This window comes from Phalangium opilio, unplaced genomic scaffold (genome assembly GCF_054372755.1).
Source record: "Phalangium opilio isolate 3A_F unplaced genomic scaffold, DU_Popi_V2 ptg000048l_1, whole genome shotgun sequence".
NCBI lineage: Eukaryota > Metazoa > Arthropoda > Arachnida > Opiliones > Phalangiidae > Phalangium > Phalangium opilio.
Window position 1 is genome coordinate 490,510 of NW_028324170.1, and position 24,960 is coordinate 515,469.

Consider the following 24,960-nt stretch of genomic DNA (forward strand, 5'->3'; position numbering starts at 1 on the left):
TTGACTAGTTTACTATGTACTGCCCTGATTCCCTGAATTTGACACTAGACATGTTTTTTTTTTGGTAGCTTTTTTATTTAATAAATAATTTCACACATATCTCAAGATGTATTAGAAAATGAAATAGAGTTAAATCAGACGCTTAACCGTGGATGGCGGCACCGTATCCGGCGTATCCGAGAGCGGGGACGGCTCCAACGGCGACGGCGCGGGCTGGGTGAACAGCGGAGTATCCGTAGGAAGAGACGGCTCCAAGACCGATGGGGGCAGCGGCAAGAGCTGGGCGGGCAACAGCGACTCCACCATATCCGAGTCCGAGAGGAGCGGCAGCGTAAGCTGGACGGGCAACAGCGACTCCACCATATCCGAGTCCGAGGGGAGCGGCAGCGTAGGCTGGGGCGGCAATGGCGCCATATCCTCCGTAGGCGATGGGGGCAGCGGCTACCTTAGCGACTCCGACGGTTTGGGCACGAACGTCGTAACGGGAGCTGGCAGCCAAACCATGTCCGTAGTTGGTTGGGTGGACCATATGGTCGATGGCATCGTAAGCACCACCAGCCATGGCGGCGGCGAAGAGGGAAGCGAGAACGATCTGTTGGGTTCAAAAAAATATCCTTTAAGTTATATCGTTCCTGACCATTACCTAAGACCCAAGTACTGTGCAGGCCAATGGCGCCAAATTCAAATAACCAAAACTCGAAGTTTTTTAAGAATTCAGAGCATTAACCATATTTTTGTTTCAATTACAAATAGTAATTTATACTAAACACTTATAAAACTATATTGAGGACTTTTCGATTAGTTTATCAATTTCCATTATCCATTTACAGCTCAAGAGTGCTCGGAAATGGTTTTGTAAACAAAGCCCAAACTTCCTCCAAAGTCTGTCGTGACTCGAGAACGACTTCAAAGCACTCGAGAGTTGTAAAACGCCGTATAATCCATCAGCCAGGGCCACAAAACTCGAAGATTAAGTACTTGTTTAAGAGTTGAAAGCGTTTTAAAGTACTTACAAGGGTGTTCATGGTGAGTTTTAAAAGGTTTTAAGATTTCTACGAGAGAAAATACTTTAGAAAGTGAAAGGAATTGTTGTGATACCAACTGAGGGGCTGTCCAGGCCTTTTATATAAAAATATTGACCCAAATAAAACTGGAGGGGCTTTTAAGCAATAAATGTATATCCATTTTAAAGTGACCTGACCGCTAAAATATTACAAGATATTACTCAAATTTCTCGACCGGTGTTATAATTACGTTTATTTTTTGGTTACCCCCATTATAACCTGTCCGGATTTGGATTAGAGAGTTACTTAATTTTTCATTTTTCGCAATATTTAGAAAAAGAAAGTGAAAGTGGATTAAAAAATTCCGGATTTAATTGATCTGGCAACCCCACCCAGTCGCCTCCGCGTCTTTTAAAACACTCAATGTCCTTCTCCCAGATTTAAAAGCTTTCATAACCTCCGTTCGCATTAAGATTAAGTTAATCTTCTTTTAAATATATCCACTGTTCGTCGAGTTCTTTACATATAAAACTAAATAGTTCTATTAAATATTTAACTTAAGCTTCAAGATTATAAAGTTATATGCTAAAATTTAACGAAAGCGTAAAAATTAAAACATGGATCTAATGCGAACAAAACTATTTTCTTCAACCTAGGCGCGTGTCGTAACTGGGAGGAGAAGTTTTAAAGACCTCGAGATTGTTAGAATCAAGAGGTAGGATACTAGCTCAAACATTCGGAGCATTCATGATAATTTGCTTCAAAACTATTATTTTCGCTTAAATTAGGCTAATCATCCTTAATTTGACGCATTATTATAAATATATCTATAATATTTAAAGTCTAGCCGGTAATACCATAAATAACATAACACTGATAAGTATTGGGTGCGTTTCCAAGTAAAATATGATTTCCGCCAACCCACCTTGATATTTGACAAAATTAGCGTTCGTAGAAGGTACCCCCTGGTCAATAAGAGCCAATAGATACAAACAACAAGGATTAACGCGGTTTTAGAGTTTCCTATGACCCGTTTTCCCCCAGAAGCCTGTACCTATTACGTAGAAAGAAATTACCTTTCATTTAAATAGAAATTTAACCTTACAGCAATGAGATGAGAAGTGTCATACTTCATCTTATTATGGTACTTATGCTAATATTCTCAAAGCGTTACTAACAGACAGACATCAGCTGAGTGTTTTTTTTCTTCTTAATATTAATTAGGCTGTAATGATATTACTTTGTATCCGACCCCACACTATCAGGATAGCCCTTAGGGCCCTACCAGCCAAGATGGAGATAAAATTTCCAAACAAAATGGAAATCAGTTCCCTTTAGTCGTGGTGCTTGTTCCGTTGGTTCGTTCGTTCGTGACCCGGTTTTTTCATTATTCTTTCTAGATCATGTTAGTTCAGAAGCCCTAAATCCCTCATTCAACAACTGGATCCTAATTTAACTTAAAATATAACCACGCCTTGTTCATATCGGAACCAGAACGACGAGACGAGATTATAATTCAGATTTTGAGATAACGTTAAAGTTACAAAATCAAGTACCACGCGATTAATTACCCCAAAGCACTTAAAATTATGTATTCTAAAAGACTTAAATATGCTTAAAGAATAATTGGAATTCAACTGTATTCGTAGTTTTGAAAATGTTTATTGGAGAAAGGAACCATGTGCAGACAACAGAAAAAAAAAATGTTGCACGTTTGTGAATGCAATAGACAAATTCGTTTATTACAAACAGAGAAACCAACACACAGGGGCAAGGCCGCCATTGTGGTATCTTCCCTCTCGCCAAGAAGAACGGCAGACGGAGCCCGAGTTCACTACACCGGGGGGGGGGGGGGGTTTGGCGGGCTAACTAACTCGCACTGCGACTGACGGAGCTTCTTTGGGGGGGGGGGCTAGCTAACTAACTCGCACTGCGACTGACGGAGCTTCTTGGAGGGGGCGGGCTAACTAACTCGCACTGCGACTGACGGAGCTTCTTGGGGGGGGGGGCTAACTTACTCGCACTGCGACTGACGGAGCTTCTTGGGGGGGGGCGGGCTAACTAACTCGCACTGCGACTGACGGACCTTCTTGGGGGGGGGGCGGGCTAACTAACTCGCACTGCGACTGACGGACCTTCTTGTGGGGGGGGCGGGCTAACTAACTCGCACTGCGACTGACGGACCTTCTTGGGGGGGGGGGCGGGCTAACTAACTCGCACTGCGACTGACGGAGCTTCTTGGGGGGGGGCGGGCTAACTTACTCGCACTGCGACTGAAGGAGCTTCTTGGGGGGGGGGGCTAACTAACTCGCACTGCGACTGACGGACCTTCTTGGGGGGGGGGCGGGCTAACTAACTCGCACTGCGACTGACGGAGCTTCTTGGCGAGAGGGAGGATACCCCAATGGCGGCCTTGCCCCCGTGTGTTGGTTTCTCTGTTTGAAATTAACCAATTTATCTATTCAACTGCTATCTACAACTGTCTGAAAAGCTTGCACTTCTATTTGATTCAGATTACTTTTTCCATACCCCATATGCTCTTACTCTGGCAACCCTGAAGCACCGTTAAAGTTAAGAAATGTGCAGAAAATTTCTCTAGCCCTTTAGCGCACACCATCATAAAGAATGCATCTTAAGATACAGGCTCCACAAAGGGCAGGACTCTCTCTTGAAATTAAACTTAAGTGCAGTTTCGTAAGAATATTTCTACTAGATATTTTTCCAAGGACTCTTATTCTTAGTTAGGCCTATGGTTTTGCAAAGTTGGCTAGGCTTAGGACCGGTTCAGTTTCTCTGAAAGTTGCTTAGGCCTAGCCTTGGGACTTAGTACCCAAACCATCAAATTACCCAGAATTCCCAGAGTATTGTATTTTCCCCCATCATTTTCCCAGCTAAGCTTTCTTGTATTTGTATTAACATGAAAGGTATGTTATCATAAGTTGTTTTATTCTTTAAATAAACATGAAACTGTCGTGTTATGATAGATCTTATAGTTTAATTGCCATCAAATTTTTACACTCGTGGGCCACCACCTCGGTATGGCATCAAAGGAGCCACTTGTACTGGGATACTGGACATATCCTGAAAGGTTTTAGAAAAATATTGTAATTATGTTAAAAACTACAATAAGTCTATTTTTCAAAACTATTTTAGGCCTATTTTATAAATTTCCTCGTGTATTTATTAATTTCATGAATAACCCTTTGATTTAACTGTATTCCTCTTACCATGAGCTTCAACATCTCAGAAGTATCTGGATCAACTTCGATAACATCCATATCGATAGCGGAGACTTCTGGTACATAGTTATCCCTCCTTTCTCTCTCTTCTTCTTGAAGTTTAATAGAAATACCACGCACTGGTCCACGTTGGATACGTTTCATTAAATGGGTTACGAATCCAGAAATCTTGTTTCGTAACTTCTTGGTGGGAATTACGGCAATCTCCTCACATATTCTTTTATTGGTGTGAAAATCCAACGTCAAACGAGTGTAATATTTCTCGATAATGACTCGAGCCGCCTTCTTGACCGTCTTAGTCCTGACGCGCCCCTAATTAAAGAGGTTTTAAGGTCCGGTTAATTAAAATTCCAAAAAATAATTAGTAACTTAGTATTTTAATCGATTATAAAAGTTAAAACTCTAAGCCTTGGTTATATGGTTAGGTAAGGCTTACAAAAACGTGTATTTTGTAAAGAATAATGAAGAAAAATAATAAAATAACACTAAATAATAGCGAGTAAAGGCCTCGCGAACGTAAATTACATATTAATTAATTTATATTAACATTTAATATTAAGATTATGAAGGATTAAACTTACCATTTTACACGCTTTCAATCACACTGTAATAGATGATGATACAACACGGAAAGAGATGGCAGACGATTCTCGGTTCTCTTGCCTCCAAAGAGTCGAGAGACTGCGAGCTGCGATTGGACTGGTAACCAGTGTGGGAAATAAGGATTTTTTTAAAACTGGACCTGTGGCCAGTAGAGCCTAGGTATTTTAATTAAAAAACTGGCCACAGTGCCACCTACCATTTTTAGTCTCAAAAATCAGGCTTTCGTAATTTATGGCCAAATTATCTATTCTTGACAATATGTGCTAGGACATAGGCTTAGTAGGATAGTTTTTATAGGTATGGGTATTTTAAAATATTGGAGTTTAAATTAAGAACTAGAAGTCTTTATTGCGTAATGCTAAATTAAAAAATTCGGCCCGTAGGGAGGGAGTTGACACTCCATTTTTATCTTCCCATAGACGCTAATACAGTCAAAGGAAGCAGGCTGCCTTTCCCTATAGACCAGACCCAAACAAGACTACCGAGAGATAATCTTCCCTTTTGCTAACTGTAAAAATCACTTCATCTACAGATTCTACAATGTGTGTAGAGCGTAGACAGACATACGAAACCTACCCATAATCCCACTCCCACAATTCAGGCCAAACAAGCACACAGCATAGAAGCAAAGACGAGGCAATTTTAGGGATTAACACAAGTATTTATTTAATGAACCAAAATCTTGAGGGGGGAAAACTTTGAAATAATTAAGTGGCCACCAGGGCCAGTAGACCCCAAAGCGTTTAATTTTTAAACTGGCCCAGGTAATTTTTAAACTGGCTATTGGCCTGTGATAGTGCCTTATTTCCCACACTGCTGGTAACCTCACGTCAAAAAGAGGGCTGGAAATAAGTTGAATATGGAAATATAATTTTCTACGAAATTCAAATAGAAATATTTCAAAGACGTCGGTGGCCCGCTCCAACGAACAATACTAATGACTATATATATTTTTGCGCTATATAATTAGCAATTAAATAATTATAAATTATATAAAAAGATAAAACTTTCCATAATTATTTGATAAAAACCACATTTCCTCCTTTTCTTGATTATTTATTTTATTCTACCCACGTTTTTGTTCTTTTTTAAGAAAATTTCCTTCACCAAAATGATTTATGTAAATTTAAACTAAAAACTAATCTTTTCCATTCATAAAACTTTCAGTTTCTTTCAAATCTTCGAATGTATTTGAACTCCCAAAATGCATCCCACAAAATCTTCGATGTTATTTCTGTTAATTTTAACAATAAATGTACAGGGTGAAAAGTTTAGCGAATTTCCCGAAGCTAAAGTCGAGGAATCGGAAGCCAAGGCTTACGAAAAACTTCTAGAGATGGAATTGGAGATGAAAAATTCGGTGGAAAACATGATTAAAAAGGTGTTACCCATGATTTTGGATAGCGATACAAATGACGTAAGCCCTAAATGTATAGGGTCGCTTCTAAAAACACTCGTAGCTTTGAAAGAGTTGAAACTTTGGGCAGTTAAACGTAAGTATATGTAGTTATGATAATTTGTCTATAAAATTGAGCGGGAAGAATTTAAATTCAATTGCAAAGTAACCGAGAAGTGTCCTGGGTTATTATGAATGAATTGTGTCCCCAAATTCGAACGAGAAAGTCTCTTTGACTTCTAATGCCTCAGGTCACTGATGCAAACATTTTTGAAATCGGGCTAGCTTCCTCTTGAGAAAAAAATCATGCATTTAATTAAAAATAAAGAATTATAACCCTTGACCCCAAATCACTCGGGTCATTTCATTTAGTCCACAATCTACTTCAAATAATGAACTTTGTTAGGCGTGCAGGGAAGGAATTCTCCAAGAAAACATGTTTATCTATTGGAGTTTAGTTCCTTTTAAGATTGGAAAAGCTGTATGAGCCGAAATGATTTTAATTGTTTAAAGGAAGTAACTTATAAAATTCTCTGATAATCAAACTTCCTCTCAAAGTAATTTGTTTAACAATGAGGAAAAACTTGAAATATTTTTTATAATAAGTAAAAATTTTGTTTAGAAACCATAAATTATATAGGAAATTTGGATGCTTTCCAATTTACAAAAACCAAGAGGTTTTCTAGAATTTCAAGGTCATCTTAAATTTAATTTCGGATCTCACTGTGTATAGCTATTACGTAAAAATTAGGATCTGTAATTTTCTAGTATATCAAGGTCAAACGAAATGAATTATTTTCAAAGCTATCACTCTGTTATGGGTAGGCGCATAGGGGAGGGAAAATAAAGGATGTATTCCCCTGAGATGCCTGCATTTGCCAGCATCGCAAAATATAATTTCTTCTTTGCTGGTTCAAAACCGGAAATCCAAGTCTGTAGTTGTTGTTTTCAGTACTTGACGCAACTGGCAAACCTCCAGGAGGTATCTTAAATGGTAATCCATCAGCATTGGGGAGCTACAACGAGTGCCTGGACATTGTCATACCATCTAAGACAAAGGCGTCCACCGGCAAATACTGTGTCATAAGAATGCGTCCACCATTACCACCCAGACCAAAAGTAATACTTTTGGAATCGAGTGTCTTTAAACATATAAATGCCACGTTTAAAACCGAGGTTAGATACTAATTAATAAATAATTAATAATATTAAGTAATTAATGACAAAATTATCACGGTAGCTTATGAATGAAATGGGTCGTAGTCTCTACGCCTTATATGATGTACCATTTAGATTGGGATTATGCGTACCATCTACTTGTTCAAATGAAGATCTTCTGAACTTATTTCAACCAAGTGAGTTAGTTCATCTTGGGCAATCATATGACCACTCACTTTCTGTCCTTTTCTATTTGCCTTTGGTTATAAGCATCGCTACCTTTTGTTCTCGTAATTAAGTCAACGGTGTTTAAGAAATGGTATCTTTTCAGTTGCCAAAGAACTAGGAGTTAACGCTGACATACAAACGTGCGAAGTTAAGGAACCAGCTGTTGCTGATCAGCTGCAAACGGTCATAATGTAACTTGCCCCTTTTCACGACTTCAATATCAATTAAAAGTCCAATAATTTTATCCAATTACAGCATTATATTTGTGATAATCGCGTCTTTAAACCTGTTAGCAACGATCCTGTGTGAAGTGGTCAAATACGTGTGCAAACGTTCTGGGAAATCCGTAACCACAAGTATGTAGTGTTAAGTTGAAAGGTAACTCAGATAACAGGTGCTTGAATTATTTTCAGATTCGTTTATAAAGATAGCGCACTGTTTTTCAATCCGAAGTAATTTCGAAAAGCTTTTTGCCATAAGAAAGAGTGACGGGGTTAAAAGGTCATTGGATTGCATGAACGGAATGAGATATATAACTGCAACATGGATCATAATAGTACACGCCTATCTTAACCATGATCACGCCTTCATGTGTAAGTATTGACCAAGGATGAAATTTCAGCTCCTCCCATATCTATTTATACCATCGCTGCGCAATAAGAATTCCCTGTGCACTCTCTCTTACCTCTATCACTTCTTGATATACATTATAGCAGAAACATCTAACGTGGAAAATTACGTTGGTGATTTCGCGTTTCAAGCACTCGCAAACTCGATAGTTTCCGTGGATTCATTCATATTAATCACGTGTGTGATACGTCAGAAAATATAGAAGAGGAATGGAAAGTTAAACAAAGCCTTTCATTTTAAAAAGACACCTTTGAGTTTTAGAGAACTTAATACATCCGCGGTTTATTGTTTCTTATTAAAATTAGATCTTAGAGGAAACAGTAAATCTAAGTAAGAAAAATTGAAATGAACCAAAAGCTCGTATGCACTTTCTACTCCTCTCACTATATTCTCTCTAATTACATCAATAACGAAAAATTAAATTAAACTGAATTAATCGTATTTAAACAATCCAGATCAATTTTAATGTCGTATCTAATTGTCCAAAGATACGACGCGAATCATCGCAGTTTTAAACCGATTTTAATCATGATTAGACGAATTTTAAGGTAAACAGAGAGGATTATAAAACAAGGAGTAATAACTAACTCAAAATTGTAAACAGGTTTTTACCATGCTTGGTTTTAACAACGGGTATTATGCTTATCCTACCATTATTCGGACATGGTCCATTTTTCAAAGAATCCATGGGTGACCACGCTAATAATTGCAGAAAAAATTGGTGGACTAATTTCATCTTCATTGGAAATTTCATTCCATTTAATAAAATGGTTAGAAATTAATGTTTAATATTTAAATTTAAGAAGAAATACTTAGTAGTTATTTTTTAGTGTCTTTCTCACGCCTGGTATCTCGCAGTTGACATCCAATTATTTATGCTGGGTTTAATATATTTCATAATATTATTCAGGTACGATTTAAAGCGAGCAAACAATCTAATTAATCTCAATTAAAATTAAACTAATTACAGAAATAAATGCCTGGCAAAAATGTATTTAATATTCTTAATAATATTCTCCATCGTTTCGAGCGGAGTTGTGACGTATTTATTGGATTACCCACCAACGATGTTAGTTCGATATTTTGACGTTAGGTTCGTACAATATTATACTTAATTATGATCCCTTAAATTTAAGTAAGAAGATGAAAGACAATGCTAATTTAATTAAGAAGTGATCCGTAAAAGGCTCCAATCTTAAAATTGTTTCAACTCAAACTCCCACCAACATATTTTGAATATTCTATTTTATACTTCAATTAGTGTAATATTTTAAACTCAGATTCGTAGTTAATTACGTTGGAAACACTTATTACTTGCCACACGTTCATATCTGTGTTTACGCAATTGGTTTGTACCTGGGGACGTTCATAGCCCGTAATCCCAAGGTCAAATTGTCCATGGTACGTTTACTTTCCTGTTCAATCTTAATTAACTAGAGCTGAAACTTGGAATTCTTATAATATCGCCATGATATTTATACATGAGGGAGGAGCTTGGCACATTTCCAAGAATAGCCTCGAAACAAAAACAGTAATAGATTAGATTACCTAAGGGGTTAGGTTACGTTTCTTTGTTTCAAGGTCGTGGTTGGAATCAGCTGCACAACCTTTCCAAAAGTACGCTACTAAGAATCGTCTGCTTAGCTTAGGATATAGACGGAAATCCGGTATGCTACCACAAAGAAGTTAGATGGGACGAATTAACAGTCCCTTTTGTTTGAAGCCACATCTAACGAAAAACACGCATTCAAGCATCAGAGTCTTGTTTTAACCCCTCCTGAGCTTGTTGACGTCATGACCCAGACACGCTCACGAGCTTGTTGACGTCATGACCCGGACACGCTCACGAGCTTGTTGACGTCATGACCCGGACAAGCTCACGAGCTTGTTGACGTCATGACCCGGACAAGCTCACGAGCTTGTTGACGTCATGACCCGGACACGATCACGAGCTTGTTGACGTCATGACCCGGACACGATCACGAGCTTGTAGACGTCATGACCCAGACACGCTCAGGAGCTTGTAGACGTCATGACCCAGACACGCTCAGGAGCTTGTTGACGTCATGACCCAGACACGCTCACGAGCTTAAATACATAGCCAATTAATTTTTTCACCGGCGAATTCGAAGTTTCACCTCTATAATTGTCATATCTAACGTGCAATTCTTAACACTTTTCAGTGGACTACAGCAGTGGGTTGGCCCATCGCAACCGCAACCGCTATGTGTATAATATATTCCGCGTATTCATGGAATAATGGATATTCGTTCAGTAAAACAGAAGCCATTTTATACTCGTCCGTTCAAAGATCAGTATGGGCTGGTTGTTTGTCTTGGGTCGTTTTGGCTTGTTACGCGCAAAGAGGTGGCGTAGTGAACTCGTTTCTATCGTGGAAGGTTTTCAAACCTTTGGTTCGAATCTCTTACCTACTGTACTTAATTCATTTACCTATTTTACTATTTACCAGCGAAAATAGAACGACTTCGCTAGAGGTCACGCACACTTATATGGTAAGACAGTACAACCAAAGGCAAATGGTAACACTTTCCGTTACTCCTATTTGCCACTGAATCCACTGATGCAACTAATATTTACGTTTAACGATTTCGACCTCGTCCTAAAATTTTCTTTTGACTTTTAAAGGTTTATAATTTCTTTGGCGCTTTTTGCGTCAGTCATATCGCGGCCATTTTTCTACACGTTTTTTACGAATCTCCCATAATGCAATTGGAAGCTATGTTTTTTCAACACCTCGAAAGCCGCGAGAAAGAAAGACAAGTCAAAGGTCACCAGCGCGAAATAAAAGATAATAGTGTAGTGTTGGAGTTAGATCTCAACAAAACACCAGATCATGAATTAATAGAGAAAACTCGTGAATAAAACATAATAATTTAGTTCCATATTTTCATAAGTAAAGTGTCTTAAATTAAAATCAAAAATAAACGCAAGATTTGACTTATTAATTATGTTTGGGTACGAATAATTATTAGTTGTAATAAAATAGGCCAGTCGAAGTCAAGGGGAGATCAAAAATAGGCCTAAAATGACGTTTAATCTGGGCTGGTAATTATAGAGAGTTGCTGTCGTAACTTCATACCGTCCTCTAGATCTCATACTGAAAAGACCAAGAAATTAAGAACACACTATCCTTTTGCTAATTAGCAATAATTATTAACATTTTTGGGAAAATTTGCTTAATACTCGTTAATAGGTCAGATAAACAGAAAGAGTACCGATTCAAATGTAAGCTGTTAGCCTAAAACCCTACGCGAAATATTATGCAACAGGTTGGTTTTGCTAATTGATTTCTTGCCTACGTTATTATCTAGATTATTGCAACTAACCCTAATGGGCAGGAAAATATTTATTTCGTTAGTTCAGACCGACGGACGCACGTCGCCAGCGCATATCTTTACAGTCTCACTTTCTGTCAAAATATTTGATCTTGCTACAAGAATAACACTACCTTCGAATAGCCTAACTATACCTGTAAATGGTACATTATGTATTTAGGTTATGTTTTAATGTGTGGACTAAATAATCCGACCCTTTTCGATTAACGATGTTTTGTGTATGGCTCACAAACGGAATAAATCCTTGAAAATAAGCGTCGACGCTCGGCACCAATTCATTGGAAATTAGTTCACGATAACACTTTAAGTTAACACTGACATACTCACACCATAGTGAACATACAAATAAATAACACTCAAAGGGGGATTGAATAAGCATTACGTATCTCGTATTTCATCTGACATCGGTGAGTTTACCCCATACTTTTCTCAAATGTAATTATATGCCCCTGATGGTTCTTATTTTTTGTTGCCCCCATGAAGTGATAATAAAGGAAACCAAGCTTTTAATTTAGGAACTTCTAAGGCTATATTAATTATCACTCTATTAAAGTTACTGCATGTTGTTGCCTGTCAATCAAAATTACCCCAAAACTGAAGTTTCATTACATCTTTGGCATTCAGTTTATAGTTCAGTTATCGCATCAGAATATTTTGGGTCATCTATTCCGTCTGTCATTGCTGTAGCTAATTAATTTACAACTGTAAACAACGAGAGGTTTTTTTGTGAATGGGGAGTGGGTGAAAACTAATCCATATTGATTAAACCTCTGGTTGTTTACTGTAATTTTATTGGCCAGAAAAGAGTGGGTCTAAGCGAACTGAATGACGCGAAAGATGGGTTTGGATGTAAGCCAGCCGAAGATAAATAAAATAAGGGATGTTTTATTGGTGATCTTTAATTCCCTAGAGACTGTTTCAAAGACTTTCAGTTGGTCTTAAACTTCTTTCAAGGGCTTTTAGTTGTTCCGTTTGCCTAATGCATAACCTATAAGAAGAATACTATCTAATATTTCCTTCCCTTTCCCTCAAAATGGCGGAGAACTTTTCGAAGTTAGATTAGCTAGCTGCATGAATGTACTCCTAAACATTTTTAAAAGAAAACAAACAAATTCATTTCTTTTAAGGTTAATTTAACTTCTTAGAAGAGCCAGGTTCATTCTGGCAATATAATGAGCAGTGCCACTATAAGTAATTCAATAATAAAATCAATTAAAATGACCTGCAAACCTAAATTAACCCAATCCAACCTATTTTAGGACTGTCCTGGAGGACGATATACCCTTTACTATGTCTGTACTTGTCTAGTGTAACCAGTGATACCTTTGTTAATTTCCCTAACCAAGGACATGATATTTTGGTACCAGCTTCGGACGCCAAAGGCGACGCGTTCAAAGTGTGTTGTAAGTTATTAATTGAAATTAAGTACGTATGGGGTGTTACAGGAAGTTCAGTGGGTTCTATGGGCCATCAGGTTTGAGTGAAAAATATTCCATGACAGGACTTATGATTTGAACACCCTGTAAGTTAAACATAAGTAACATTAACGTATATTTTCAAGCCAACCCTGGAGATACGCGAATCATAACGCAGTGTTCTAGGAACTGGCCGTTTATCCACGAAACCTTCAGGAGGTGCGTTTCTCCACACCAACCCGATGAGCAATTATGGGCAGCTTACGTTTGTCGACATCCTGTACTGGTATAAGACTAAGATTAACAAATGATACTCTAATCTAGGAATACCGTAAGAGCTTTTTGTTTCTTTCAGATGTTGAATTGTATATTGACCAATACTCCCCACGATTCGCAGGTAATTTTGAGACTTAAAACATTAGAACTTAATTTAACCCGAGATTTTTCTCGTATAGGCGAAACTAAATAACATTCAGAATTTCCACGTAAGTAATTGCAGAATGTAGTAGTAAATATAGTCTTTGAGTTTCACATTTACAAAAGAGTGTATTGCTGGATTTTGGGCAATCTCATTGATTTCTTACTTCGTCAGAGATTTCGCGATTCAGTCTGAAATTAATCGATTTCTTCGGATATTTTCTGATTACGTCAATTAAGGATCAGCCAATTATGTCTAAGATTTCGCGAATGCTGTTGACAGCAAAGATTCAAAAGGAATGACTGGAAGGATTAAGGATAAAAAACTAAACCATTATTTTCTTGTTCATTTAGCAATGCATGGGAGTATTTGTGCCAATGAACGTTATAAACACATTCTCAGGGAACGCAGACGCTTTCAAAGAAGCGCACTCCAGAATGGGATAACGATAAAAAACAAACTAAGAAATTAATTTATCATAAATAAAATTATATTAAATTTGTTTTTGATTTGTTGTTTTTTCCTTCGCTAAAGCATGAAATAAATTATAGTTGCGAGTTTGACATTCGCAATTAAATTCTAACGCTCCTAACCTACATAACCTAACTATATATTGAGTTCATGTAGGGCAACACCAGTATGTTATATATTCCACGGAGTTTCTTCCAATATACGTGGTATAGTGAAACCGAACCCGATATTGTGTAAACGCGTTCTACTTACTCGTAAAATAAAAATAAGATTACTTGTAATTCATCCAAATATGCTTAAATTCTACTTAATTTTGATTATATTTAAATTAGCTATCGCTAGAGATCCGTTCGTACCAGTGCCAACGGCGGATAGAGACAGTGGAGTGATTTGCAGTAAGTTATACAATTTTGGACACACTTTCAAGACCTAACTGGGAAATAAGCTAAAATTAAAGCAGGGTTCGGACCAAAATTTTTGTATTGAAAATCCCTGACCTTTACAGCTTGTCTCTGACCAAATTTTGCCAATCCTGACTATTTTAAGGTGTTTACCCGCAGAGCCCACCTCATAGTTACACCTCGGACATATTTAGCATACCAATACAAAATCCTTCCCCCCCCCCCCATTTTCCAAATCCCTGACTTATCCAGGTTTTCCAGGTTATCCAGCTTCCGTACGAACCCTGTAAAGGCTTTCATTAACCTAGATCACATTCCGTTTGTTCTATATGCCTCTGTAATTATAATTCTTTAATTTTGTCAGGTACGAGTGAGAGTAAAGCCACCTTCAATCAATGCCTGAGAAACGCTCCAAATTTTAATAACGCCGTTCGTAGGTGCGGTGGCTCTAGCGCCTTACTCGGACTAATTACAATTCCCGGCGATAGCAATTCTGTATGCAATCAACCACACTCGGTAAGGTGACCAATAAGAGTTAAGAGAGTTATTTTTTTGAGCCACTCTGCTCTCGAAAATGTACAAAAAAATTCCTTGACCGTTTTGAATCCCAAATATTTACAGATTCTGAACTGCATGGCCTTGAGTGTCCCTCTTGAAACAGAAGTAAACTAACTAACATCATAAGTTTATAAAAAATAAACATGTTCCGTATTTAAGTTTGACGTTTTTTACTGAGAGGAGAGGGAGTGACCTTGAAATACCAGCGAAGTTCTGAATTAAATTTAGAATGACCTTGAAATATCAGAACGCTAATCTTAATCTCTCGCTCCGTTAATATATACTTTCGTATTAGAGCTCTCAACAAAACTGTGTCACACTTAAGAGGAACATTACATTTCTCAAACTTACGCTATAACATTAACAAACAACCTCTCTAATTACAGGCGCAGAAGCAAGAATGTCTAAATTTTCACGTAAGTTATTCGCGCTACATGGTTTTAATTATAATTAACCATACAAATTAATTAACATCTAGGCTTGCATTGGAGCACCGATCAACATGCAACGAATAGTCGCCTTCAAACAAAAAGTAGAAGAATATAAAAGGGGCGGTTAATTGTAATTAACTTGATTAAAAATTATAATAAATCAACTGTATTACTTGGATACGCGTATAAACGTACTTGGGTGAAGTGTTTCACCTTGTATTTAACCCGCGTTCTGGGGGGTAATGTAGTAGCGACAATATTTCAACACCTACGTACCATCCCATGTCAGATAGCAAAAGTATCACGTCAAAGAATAAGTAAGAGTTGCGTTTTTGTTGCCAATCAAAACTAGCTTAGAATAGAAGCAATCAACTTCTGGAGGGTGAGGTTGAAGGGGGATGAACCAATAGGTATTAACACCATCCAAGGAGTAATATATTATTAAGAGGACGTCGAGAGGGGGGGGGTAATTTGGTCAGTTTTCCCGAGGCCTGTACCTTTTAGGGGTCCCGAGTCACCTGTAGGGCAGTCTTGATGGGGGCCCGCAATTTTATCATTTTCCCAGGGGTCCTCAAACTCCCTGGACGACCCTGAGTGAGTGCTAATTTCCACCCGAAATCCCATTTTATGATTGCAAAAATAGTCTATAATGAAAACAAAGCTTCATTTCTAAATTAAGAAATGTAGGTAAGCACTACGTCAATGGAATGCGTCACACTTAATACAGTGGTGTTATTTACGTTCACTAGAAAATATATTGTTTTCCCCGATAAAATTAGTTCATGGATTTACCGTTGAATCATTCGAAGGTTTCTTCACGGTAAAAGCTATAACGCAACACTAAATTGCCACCTGCATTATATTGCCATCGACCTAAAAACCGAATTTCATTCCTCTAACCTTTGCCATATAACTGAAGCCTAAAATAAGTTAACATTCACCGTCAAACTTTCGTAACCGCTTGTACCCTGTCATATTTCACGTTAACGTCAGAGAAAGATAGTTCGTTCTTTTCCACAAGTTTAGTTAGCGAGGTTTATATATATAGTTAGGAATTGCAAAGTTAATTTTTACAATAAAAAAAAATGTTTCCCATCACCACAATTTTGAGCTGCGTGTCGTTGATTTTTGTAATTACGGTTCCGAAATTTGGACTTGGTGCTGAACCATTTATCTCTGAGGCCAGAGCTAATGCCGATGCTAAACAAGTTTGCGGTAATAAATTTTACTTATCTTAATCGAGATTAACGTGGGTCTTGCAAAGCCTATAGGGCATGGGATAATTAGCGTTTCTATAGTATATCAAGGTCATTCTAAGTTAAAGACACTGTTTATAGCTTGACGCGCTAGGGGAATGGGGTTAAACTCACTGTCGCAATATAGATATGGAATTATCTGGTTTTAGGTAGCCCAGAGGCAATGGCAACTTTTAAACAATGCGTTTCAAAATTCAATAATTTCAACAACTTAGTCAGAAGTTGCGGGGGAAGTCAGTTCCTAATCTTCTCAAGACCTGGTACCACCCAAGAAGTGTGTTCAAACGCCCCAGAGGTAAAAGATACTTAAAAAAACCGGATTTAAATTTACTTAAAACTAAATTAATTTAAAATTACTCTTAAAGGCTATCAATTGCATCGATACAAAGTACCCTCTGAATAATCAGGTATATAACGCGTGTCAAAAATTTAACAATACATATTTTACACCAAGAGGCCACTCTTCTTGGTAATGAACTTTGTCCACAAAATAGCCCTCCACTCCTGGTGTAAATGGTATCAATCCTCCTAGTCTGAAAACTATGATATTACAAAAATTTAATTAAATTTTTCTCACTACATTTACAGGCGGATTTTCAACAAGCCTTGGGTTTCCACGTAATTATTCCTCTTACGCCCAAATTCTTAACTTCTTATAGCGTATTTCATTTACCCGCTTTTGAGATCGGTGCGATATAGAGGGTCAAGATCTTTAATTCATTTCAGACACCCCCACCACGTTATTCTTTTTACTTCAAAAACGTTTATACAGACATATCATTAGCGAGATATTCATATATTAATCTAGTCAGTAATCAAATCAGGACACTTTCCGGGTGGAATGCAACGGAAATTCGAGCGCGAGCTAACCAGTCTGGGATAAAAGAATATTTTTTAAACTAGTCCTTAGGACCAGCGACCCATCCCCCTTAGTCTCCAAAAGAATAAACTGGTCCTTGGACTAGTCCCCCTTAGTTTTCCTATAGATTTGCAATTAATGAACTGGTTCCGATGACCAGTAACCCCCACTTCCTGAAATTAAAAACTGGTCCAAGCAATTAATAAACTGGTTTTGAACCAGAGGAAGTGTGCTATTTCCCAGACTGTATGGAACACTCGAAAGATTTCAAAGTATCCCCAAAGTACTTAATTGAAAACGCTATGAGAGAAAAAGTATCTTAAAGTTAAAGAGAATCTTAAACAAGTACTTACAATTCAGCAAACTGAAATATTTTTGTTGTCTTCGTCTACAGGATTGCATCGGAGCTCCAATTGACATGACACGTCTTAATAACTTCAAGGCCAGTAGGCAGGCGCACTTGGAACAAAAAATGACCATACCCGGTTGATAAAAATTTACCTTCGATTAAAAACAAGTATCAACTCAACATCAATGTTCATTTAATTCATCGATTTATCAATAGTATTGAATTTTAAATAAATAAAGTTATTAAAATAATTTTTTTTAATAAAATATTGAGCCTTGTTGATTAATTTCACGCCCCTTTGGGTGTTTCCGAAAAATAAATAATAATATGTTTACTAGAATGAATTTTCGTTAAAATATCTAGATCAAACGAGGTATGCGTCGTAGTGTTATGGAAATGTACAGTATGGTACGGTGCGATTGCAAAGTGATTTATGACTGTTGGTATATTGGTTTCAAGGCAGGAGCACACGATCGCGTTTCAAACGATAAACAAAATGAAAACATTAGAAGAGTTTTTAATGGGAGGGTGTAAAGGAAAATCTAGTGATTTTGGTTACTGATTCTTCTTCTAATCTGCATAGGGAAATAACTCCGAATGATTTAAAAAAAATTAGTTTGAGATTTCATAGATATTTTGAAATTTTCACCTCCGACCAATAGCCTTCTTGTTAACAAAATTCTCGTGCTACGTGCACAATGTCGAATGAAATTTAGCGCGAGATTTGATAAAAAATGATCGTGATGAGTCGACAATCGTGGTACGAGACAGACCGTCTTAAAACATTTTCCCTGCCAAATTATTTCCACTATTGTATTTGCCTAAAAATTAACTGTTTTCAAGTTAATATTGGATGGTGTATTTTACGGATGACCCCTTAAATTTAATTAAGAAACTTATTAAGACAATGATTTCTAATTTAATAAAGGGGTCATCCCTAAAACACTCCATCAAACCATAACTCGAAAACAGTGGCCCTTGTGGCAAAATGGAGATAGAACAAACATTTTTGACTCAAAATCGATTTCCCAAAGAACATCCCCCTTAATTTATGGCTGGCTTATCAGAAACACTCTGTATTAGTACAACTAGAGGAAAAATTATCTAAACAATATTTAAAAATAACATTAACATTAAAATACACTTAAATTCCACACCCATTTTTGCAAATTCCCTGACTTTTCAAGGTACTGTTTTCAAGCCAAGGGGGTTGTATACCTTGAGTCAACTGTACACTGGTAATTCTCTGTCGTGTAGCCACGGCTTCAAATAATCCGGCCTTTGACATAGTACACAGCCCTATTCAAAATATATAGGTTAAAAATCTGACCTAAAACTCGAATATGATTGGAAAAAAATCAGTGCCACGAAACCGCGAATGCAATTTAAACCGATATTCCGATCATAGAACACAACACAGTTGAACTTCGCTGGAAATAACAGCTTTTTTCTCGTTTAACTCTGGTATTAAAGTTAAGATTACGCTAGTAAGTTATTTTTATAAAATAAAACGAAAATATTTTCATATGGTTAAGAAACTTGAAAATTAATTTGGGAATTGGCCTGCCCTGAAAGAATCAGGGATATTAGTCTAATAGCCCGTGGAAAAGAGAAAAAAAAAATCATAATTTTATCATAAATCGGTGATATTCCTAGAACATGGGCGAAGTCATTTATAGTTGGACCCAAAACCGAATTTGTAATAGTACAGGAAAATAGTTTATTGAAAACATAAATTTTTTGGGAAGGTGGTAGCACCAGAGGACATGGGTTATATGGGCATTTCGAGTAGAAAATGTAATATGAAATTTTGCCAGAAGGGTGACCGAATTACGATTGAATTGTTTTACGGATGACCACTTGATTAAATTAGCATTGCTTTTCAGTTTCTTATTAAAAAATTTAAGGGGTCATCCATAAATCACCACAATCATAACTTGTTAAAGGTATCACAAAGAGCAACCTTAGGGATACCGTTGAACCTGAACAGGTAAATTTTTGTAAATTGGTTTTGGAAATTTCGTATGAATCTATTTAATCGATCACCTTAAATTCGTTAAAATATGCCTTAAGAAGTTAAGACCAATAAAAAAGTCTCTAACGCAAATTTTTCTTCTATTTTTCAGCTATGACTTCTTACGCGCAGTGTTACACTCTCTTACTATTGCTTATTTCATTATTTACCATGGGGATGACAGCTAATGACGTACCCAACTTTGTCAGTGCCGATACGGCTTTGAAAGACTCTGATTTCGTTTGCAGTAAGTACTGAAAAACAAGATGACCCGAGGGCTGGGCCATCCTTATCTATTTAATTAGCACATAAAAAGAAATCTAAAGACCTCAAAGTATCCGACCCCACAAATAAAGAGGGTTTCATGGTTTCCCCCATCCCCTTTAAATGTGGCTAAAATAAAACACAATTCCCTAAGTCCAGAAAATGAAATATTTGTAAATAGGTTCAGAGAGTGCTAGGAAACTGTTGATGGAATGCGCATGGGCGGCTCCGAACTTCAGACACTGCATGTATCAATGCGCTAAACCGTATATGGGATTACCTCATCTTACAGCCGAAGCGATGTGTAAATCATTTGATACCAGAATAGATGTAAGTGTTTTTTTTAAATTGCAAGCAGAGTTACGCACTCCTTTATTATCTACTCTTGTTAAGTTAATTTTATTTATTTAGACGATTAACTGCATGTCTCTGTGCGTTCCCATTGACAGCGTGGTAAGTAATATAATTTCGTGTTTTCTCGCAATAATTGCAACTGCAATTAACAACTTAATTAACAGGAACGAAAGAAGGAAATCACTGGATTTCACGTAAGTTACAACCATGTGAAAAACTTAACCCGCAAATCCACTTTAAATAAAATTTAATTACCCTTTGTGTTACTGATATCAATCTTGATACAGTTTGGCAAACGAAATTCGGCAATTAACGAATCGTTGCTCGCATAAACAACATACATACAAACAAATACGCAACTTTCTAAAATATATTATAATCATTCTTTTACGCAGATGTGCCTTGGATTTCCGTTATCGGCCAGTCAAGTTGACCGATTTGTATCGATGCTAAGGGGTTTTAGAAATACACACAATGTTCAAGGCTAAAAGCTGACCAATCTCTCACGGTCAAACGTCGAATTCATTATCCAAATTTATTAATTTATTTTTTTGTAAAATAAAAAATTATTAAAAAGAAAGTTTATATTTAACAGAACTACTAATTTTGCGCAATACTAAACATTGGTACTAAACAATTACTTCGTAATGAATTCCAGGGGGGAAACGTCTTGAAACTGTTATAGCCCTAACTGTCCTGATGGCTATTTTCTTGTTTTAGGGGTCAATCAATTTTTGCGAACCCATACCTCCGTAACCGTAACTAAATATTGTGGAGGTCCATTTTTTGGTGACACCTTAGTTTGACCCTTAGAATACACCCCTTAATTTATGTCAGAGAAACCCCACTACAGATATTAATGAAACAACAACATTGCCCCATTGTCTATGACGATATCTTAACTTGGAAAAATTGAATAATTATGATTTGATACAAAGTAGAACTTAAGATCCGATGAAGTATTTCAAAGGATTACACGTGTTCAGTTTCGTACGAGTAGAAACGTTCTTACGTACGAATCTGACACTTGGGTTACGTTCGAAGGATAAATACTTCAATTGTTACTCAAACATAAACCATCTGCCTTGTCGAACAGGAACTAATTCTTCAAAATGAACTAGATTTAATTCAACAATAGCACTTTTCTCGTTAACCATAGTATAACTATTTGCGATAGGTAAGGTTTCGTATATTTTAGCCACCATCCCCAACCTTGAGAAGAACTGAACCAAACGAAACACTTCTATTGGACTCAAGTTTCAATAGCGTTACCATAAGTTTATAAGATATGTTCACCATAAGTTTGTCACTGGTTACAAACTGGAGCTTGTCATGAAGTGACGTAGGTCATAGATTCGAGGTGAGGCGCTGTCAAAGGCTTAGTACAGACTAAATAGAAAGATGGAAGTACTGCAAAATTAACCGAACATTTCGAAGTATATGTAGTGTCATACTTATGGAAGATATCTTATAAACTTATGGTGTTACTGATATAAACCACGCGGTTTGGCAAATAGAAAATTCGGTAAAGAATTATGACTTAGCATAAAGAATAAATATCCAAATAACTTAGAGCTTTGAAATTTTGAACAATCGCGCTACCGTTATTATACATTTTTGTATCGACAAAGAAATGACTGTTTTCCCAATGCAGTTTCTAAGATCTATGCCGCGGAAGTAACTTAGTAAGCAACCCCCTTCGAATTACAAACCATTTAATGACAAATGACAAATATTTTAAAAGCCTACGCCAGTAACCAAGCACGTATCTATAAAAAAGGCCTACGCCAGTAAACAAGTACGTACCTGTAAAAGAAACGGCAATTGGACTTCGTTCGAAGCGAGCGTATCAATAAATTAAGCAACTTTAAGAAGTAAAATTTATTTAGAATTAACAATCCTTAATCTAAACTAAAACCACCTGTTACGGTTCCTTGTCATTGGTATAAAAATAACAATAAGTTTTGTCTCTACGATCGGAATACAACTTATTTTTTTCTCGTAGCCATAAAAACATCAGGTAATAATGGTATTGTGTTTATTAATGTCAGCGGGATTGATGTAGAAACTCACTTCACACTTTATGTTTATGATAGCGCTACTCTACTAAATTAATTTAAATACGGACTACGAGTTTTTTTTTTTCAAAACTGAAAAATGAGAATTCATTTTCAGGTAAGGCACTGAAGTTTAAAAACATTATTTGATAAATTCACGCGGAGTGCAGCTCGCGACTTTTCTTCCCGCCATTTCAAACCTTAATTTTAATCCCAGGGTTCTAAAGTAATGGATGTTTTTTCATCCAATAAGAGAATTCGATATTACGGCATTGCTTTCGTGGCGTGCTTAACAGTTTACATAAGTAAGATTTTTTTATAACATTAGCCAGTTTAAGAAATTTGCCGAAGAAAGTGTACGAAAACGCTACACTTTATCGGTAAATTTCTAAAGCATGGGAGTTTTCATAGCTCCATAAGTTTATAAGTGATATGTTCCATAAGTATGACACTACCTATACTTCGTAATGCTTCTGAGAGACTTACAGCTCGAGCTAGTTCGAGAACGACGGAAGCGAGAATTGACTACACAATTTGTTAGTTTTGCAGTCCATCTTCCTATTTAGTCTGCATTACTAAGTCTTTGATAGCGCCTCACCAGGCGTCGCTTTACCTTGAATCTATGGCCTACGTCATTTCGTGACAAGCTCTAAGTAACCAGTGTCAAACTTATGGAACATGAACTTATGATAAATTTTGTATACCGACAAAGAACGAAGCTACTAATTAATGACAAAGATACGACACTAATTTTAACATTTACAGTGTATAAGTTAGTCAATTACGGGACACCGACGTTATTTTGCAGTTGCGATTATATCTGTGATTGGAGAGGCAAAACTGACGCCAAAAGAAACATATTTCTAATAGAAACTACGGGAAGAGAAAACCTTACCGCTCGACAATTATGCGCCATTGAATCGGCTGCCAAGTACAACTACCGAGACTTTAACGTCATCGTGTACTTGAAGAATATGGAAATGAAACCCGTACTAAGCCGATTACGAGACACTTACAACGTGACATACGTCGAGCTCAACGTTGATAAAATGTTTAAAGGCACTGTCGTACAAGATTTAATTCAAAGTGGCAAGATTCAAAATAGCACTTATATCGTCCATATGAGCGATTTGGTTAGACTTATGCTTTTATGGCAGTATGGCGGTATTTACTTGGATATGGATGTCATAGTACTTAAGTAAGTTAAAGCAAATCGCGGGTCACTTGGTCCCCCTACAAGTTGACATTCCTTACAAACTTCAGTTTTGGCTTGGCAAAGGCAGGAGGCATTTGTGGGTGGGATAGTGCACTGGCGCCTTTTGCATTCGCCAAGCCAAAACTGGAATTCGTAAGAAAAGTCAACTTGTAGGGGAACCACGTGACCCGCGCTTTAATTGCTATAAGATCTACATAATCTTCAGACTAATTAAGATATGTACGATATTTTAATTTCCATTAAGGTCTCTGTCAAAACTGGTCAATTTCACGGTGCTAGAAACGAACCTCGTCGCCGCCAATGGCGTCATGGGATTCACGCCTAATCACCCAGTAATGGAAATAGCGCTTAATTCATTCGCGAAGAAGTACGACGCGAAAGCCTTTGCCGCTAACGGACCCTATCTGATAACAGCGGCAATTAGAGAATTTTGTCAAGAAGAAAGTTTAGAGTATATCAATGTCGTGGAGTGCGGTGTTCATTTGTACCCAAGGAGAATAGCCTATGAGGTATTTGTACCACAACTTAACGCCGCGTGCAAGTCATAAAAGTTTTGTATTGTATGATTTTCTTCTAGATTTACTACACTGAACGTCAAAAATTCTTTGTAAATGACACTAATTCCGTTGAAAATTCGCTTCAAAGGATACGAAAGTCTTTGCTTACTCACTTATGGAACTATTTGACCGCCAAAACAATTGCCAAAGTTGGTGACAATACCCTACTAGAGATATTAATAAAAGAACATTGCCCTATTGTCTATGATGATATATTAACTCGAAATATTCAAGAATTGTGATTAGAAAATGAAGTCTAACTTAATTTAAAAATTAAAGATTATATACCTAAATTAATTTATTTTGTAAACGTTGCAATTATCTAAGACTATACCGCATCTATTTTTCACCTACTATGGTTAAAAGTTTTAAAAAACTAAAGTAAATAAAATGGTTACTAATTACCTTTATGTTCCGTTTTCATCTTTTTGACCTTCAAACTATAACGACTACCTACTGAATGAGACAACAGAAAATGCTTCAGCCAAGCATTTGTCATAAAAACTAAACTTTTGTTAGGCAAAAGCCATTATTATTCAAATTACTTAAAAATAATAAACACTAATATTATTGTTAAAATAAACAGGAAATTACTTTTTATTGCAATTAGTGGATTGCGCGCTAAATCTCAACTTGAAAGGGCCGCGGTAACATAACAGAAATCCCGCTAGGGTCGCTACAAAAATTTAATAATAAAAAGATCCATAGAAATTAGATCAAAATAAT

General features: G+C 36.8%; 5 protein-coding genes across 6 annotated transcripts; 3 read left to right on the forward strand and 2 right to left on the reverse strand.

Moving 5' to 3' along the window:
• Window positions 1–36: 36 nt before the first annotated feature.
• On the reverse strand, window positions 37–2,259 carry LOC149673443 (uncharacterized). The gene is made up of 2 exons (XM_089838964.1): window positions 1,014–2,259; window positions 37–592 (listed from the first exon to the last, which is right to left on the reverse strand). Exons 1-2 carry the CDS (start codon window positions 1,023–1,025, stop codon window positions 143–145), a joined length of 462 nt encoding a protein of 153 aa, XP_089695090.1. The 5' UTR covers window positions 1,026–2,259; the 3' UTR covers window positions 37–142.
• A 1,720-nt stretch (window positions 2,260–3,979) lies between these two features.
• RpS17 (ribosomal protein S17) lies at window positions 3,980–4,966 on the reverse strand. The gene is made up of 3 exons (XM_089838995.1): window positions 4,825–4,966; window positions 4,232–4,555; window positions 3,980–4,085 (listed from the first exon to the last, which is right to left on the reverse strand). The coding sequence occupies exons 1-3, from the start codon at window positions 4,825–4,827 to the stop codon at window positions 4,017–4,019; spliced, it is 396 nt and encodes a 131-aa protein (XP_089695121.1). The 5' UTR covers window positions 4,828–4,966; the 3' UTR covers window positions 3,980–4,016.
• Window positions 4,967–5,022: 56 nt separating this feature from the next.
• On the forward strand, window positions 5,023–11,223 carry LOC149673445 (nose resistant to fluoxetine protein 6-like). Of its 2 annotated transcripts, XM_089838979.1 has the most exons (15): window positions 5,023–5,143; window positions 5,266–6,339; window positions 7,195–7,418; window positions 7,483–7,597; window positions 7,732–7,819; window positions 7,884–7,984; window positions 8,042–8,221; window positions 8,342–8,435; window positions 8,714–8,806; window positions 8,863–9,028; window positions 9,089–9,168; window positions 9,229–9,351; window positions 9,539–9,659; window positions 10,442–10,771; window positions 10,905–11,223. In XM_089838979.1, the coding sequence occupies exons 2-15, from the start codon at window positions 6,051–6,053 to the stop codon at window positions 11,139–11,141; spliced, it is 2,241 nt and encodes a 746-aa protein (XP_089695105.1). In that variant the 5' UTR covers window positions 5,023–5,143; window positions 5,266–6,050; the 3' UTR covers window positions 11,142–11,223. The 2 variants fall into 2 exon arrangements, with proteins under 2 accessions (XP_089695105.1, XP_089695104.1); XM_089838978.1 differs by having other exon boundaries at window positions 5,110–6,339.
• A 1,105-nt stretch (window positions 11,224–12,328) lies between these two features.
• Window positions 12,329–13,893, forward strand: LOC149673446 (uncharacterized). Its single transcript, XM_089839982.1, has 6 exons — window positions 12,329–12,805; window positions 12,874–13,017; window positions 13,176–13,315; window positions 13,385–13,426; window positions 13,485–13,514; window positions 13,801–13,893. Exons 1-6 carry the CDS (start codon window positions 12,787–12,789, stop codon window positions 13,891–13,893), a joined length of 468 nt encoding a protein of 155 aa, XP_089696108.1. The 5' UTR covers window positions 12,329–12,786.
• Window positions 13,894–23,132: 9,239 nt separating this feature from the next.
• On the forward strand, window positions 23,133–24,825 carry LOC149673447 (alpha1,4-N-acetylgalactosaminyltransferase 2-like). The gene is made up of 3 exons (XM_089839983.1): window positions 23,133–23,659; window positions 23,922–24,186; window positions 24,255–24,825. The coding sequence occupies exons 1-3, from the start codon at window positions 23,133–23,135 to the stop codon at window positions 24,474–24,476; spliced, it is 1,014 nt and encodes a 337-aa protein (XP_089696109.1). The 3' UTR covers window positions 24,477–24,825.
• The last annotated feature ends 135 nt before the right edge of the window (window positions 24,826–24,960 follow it).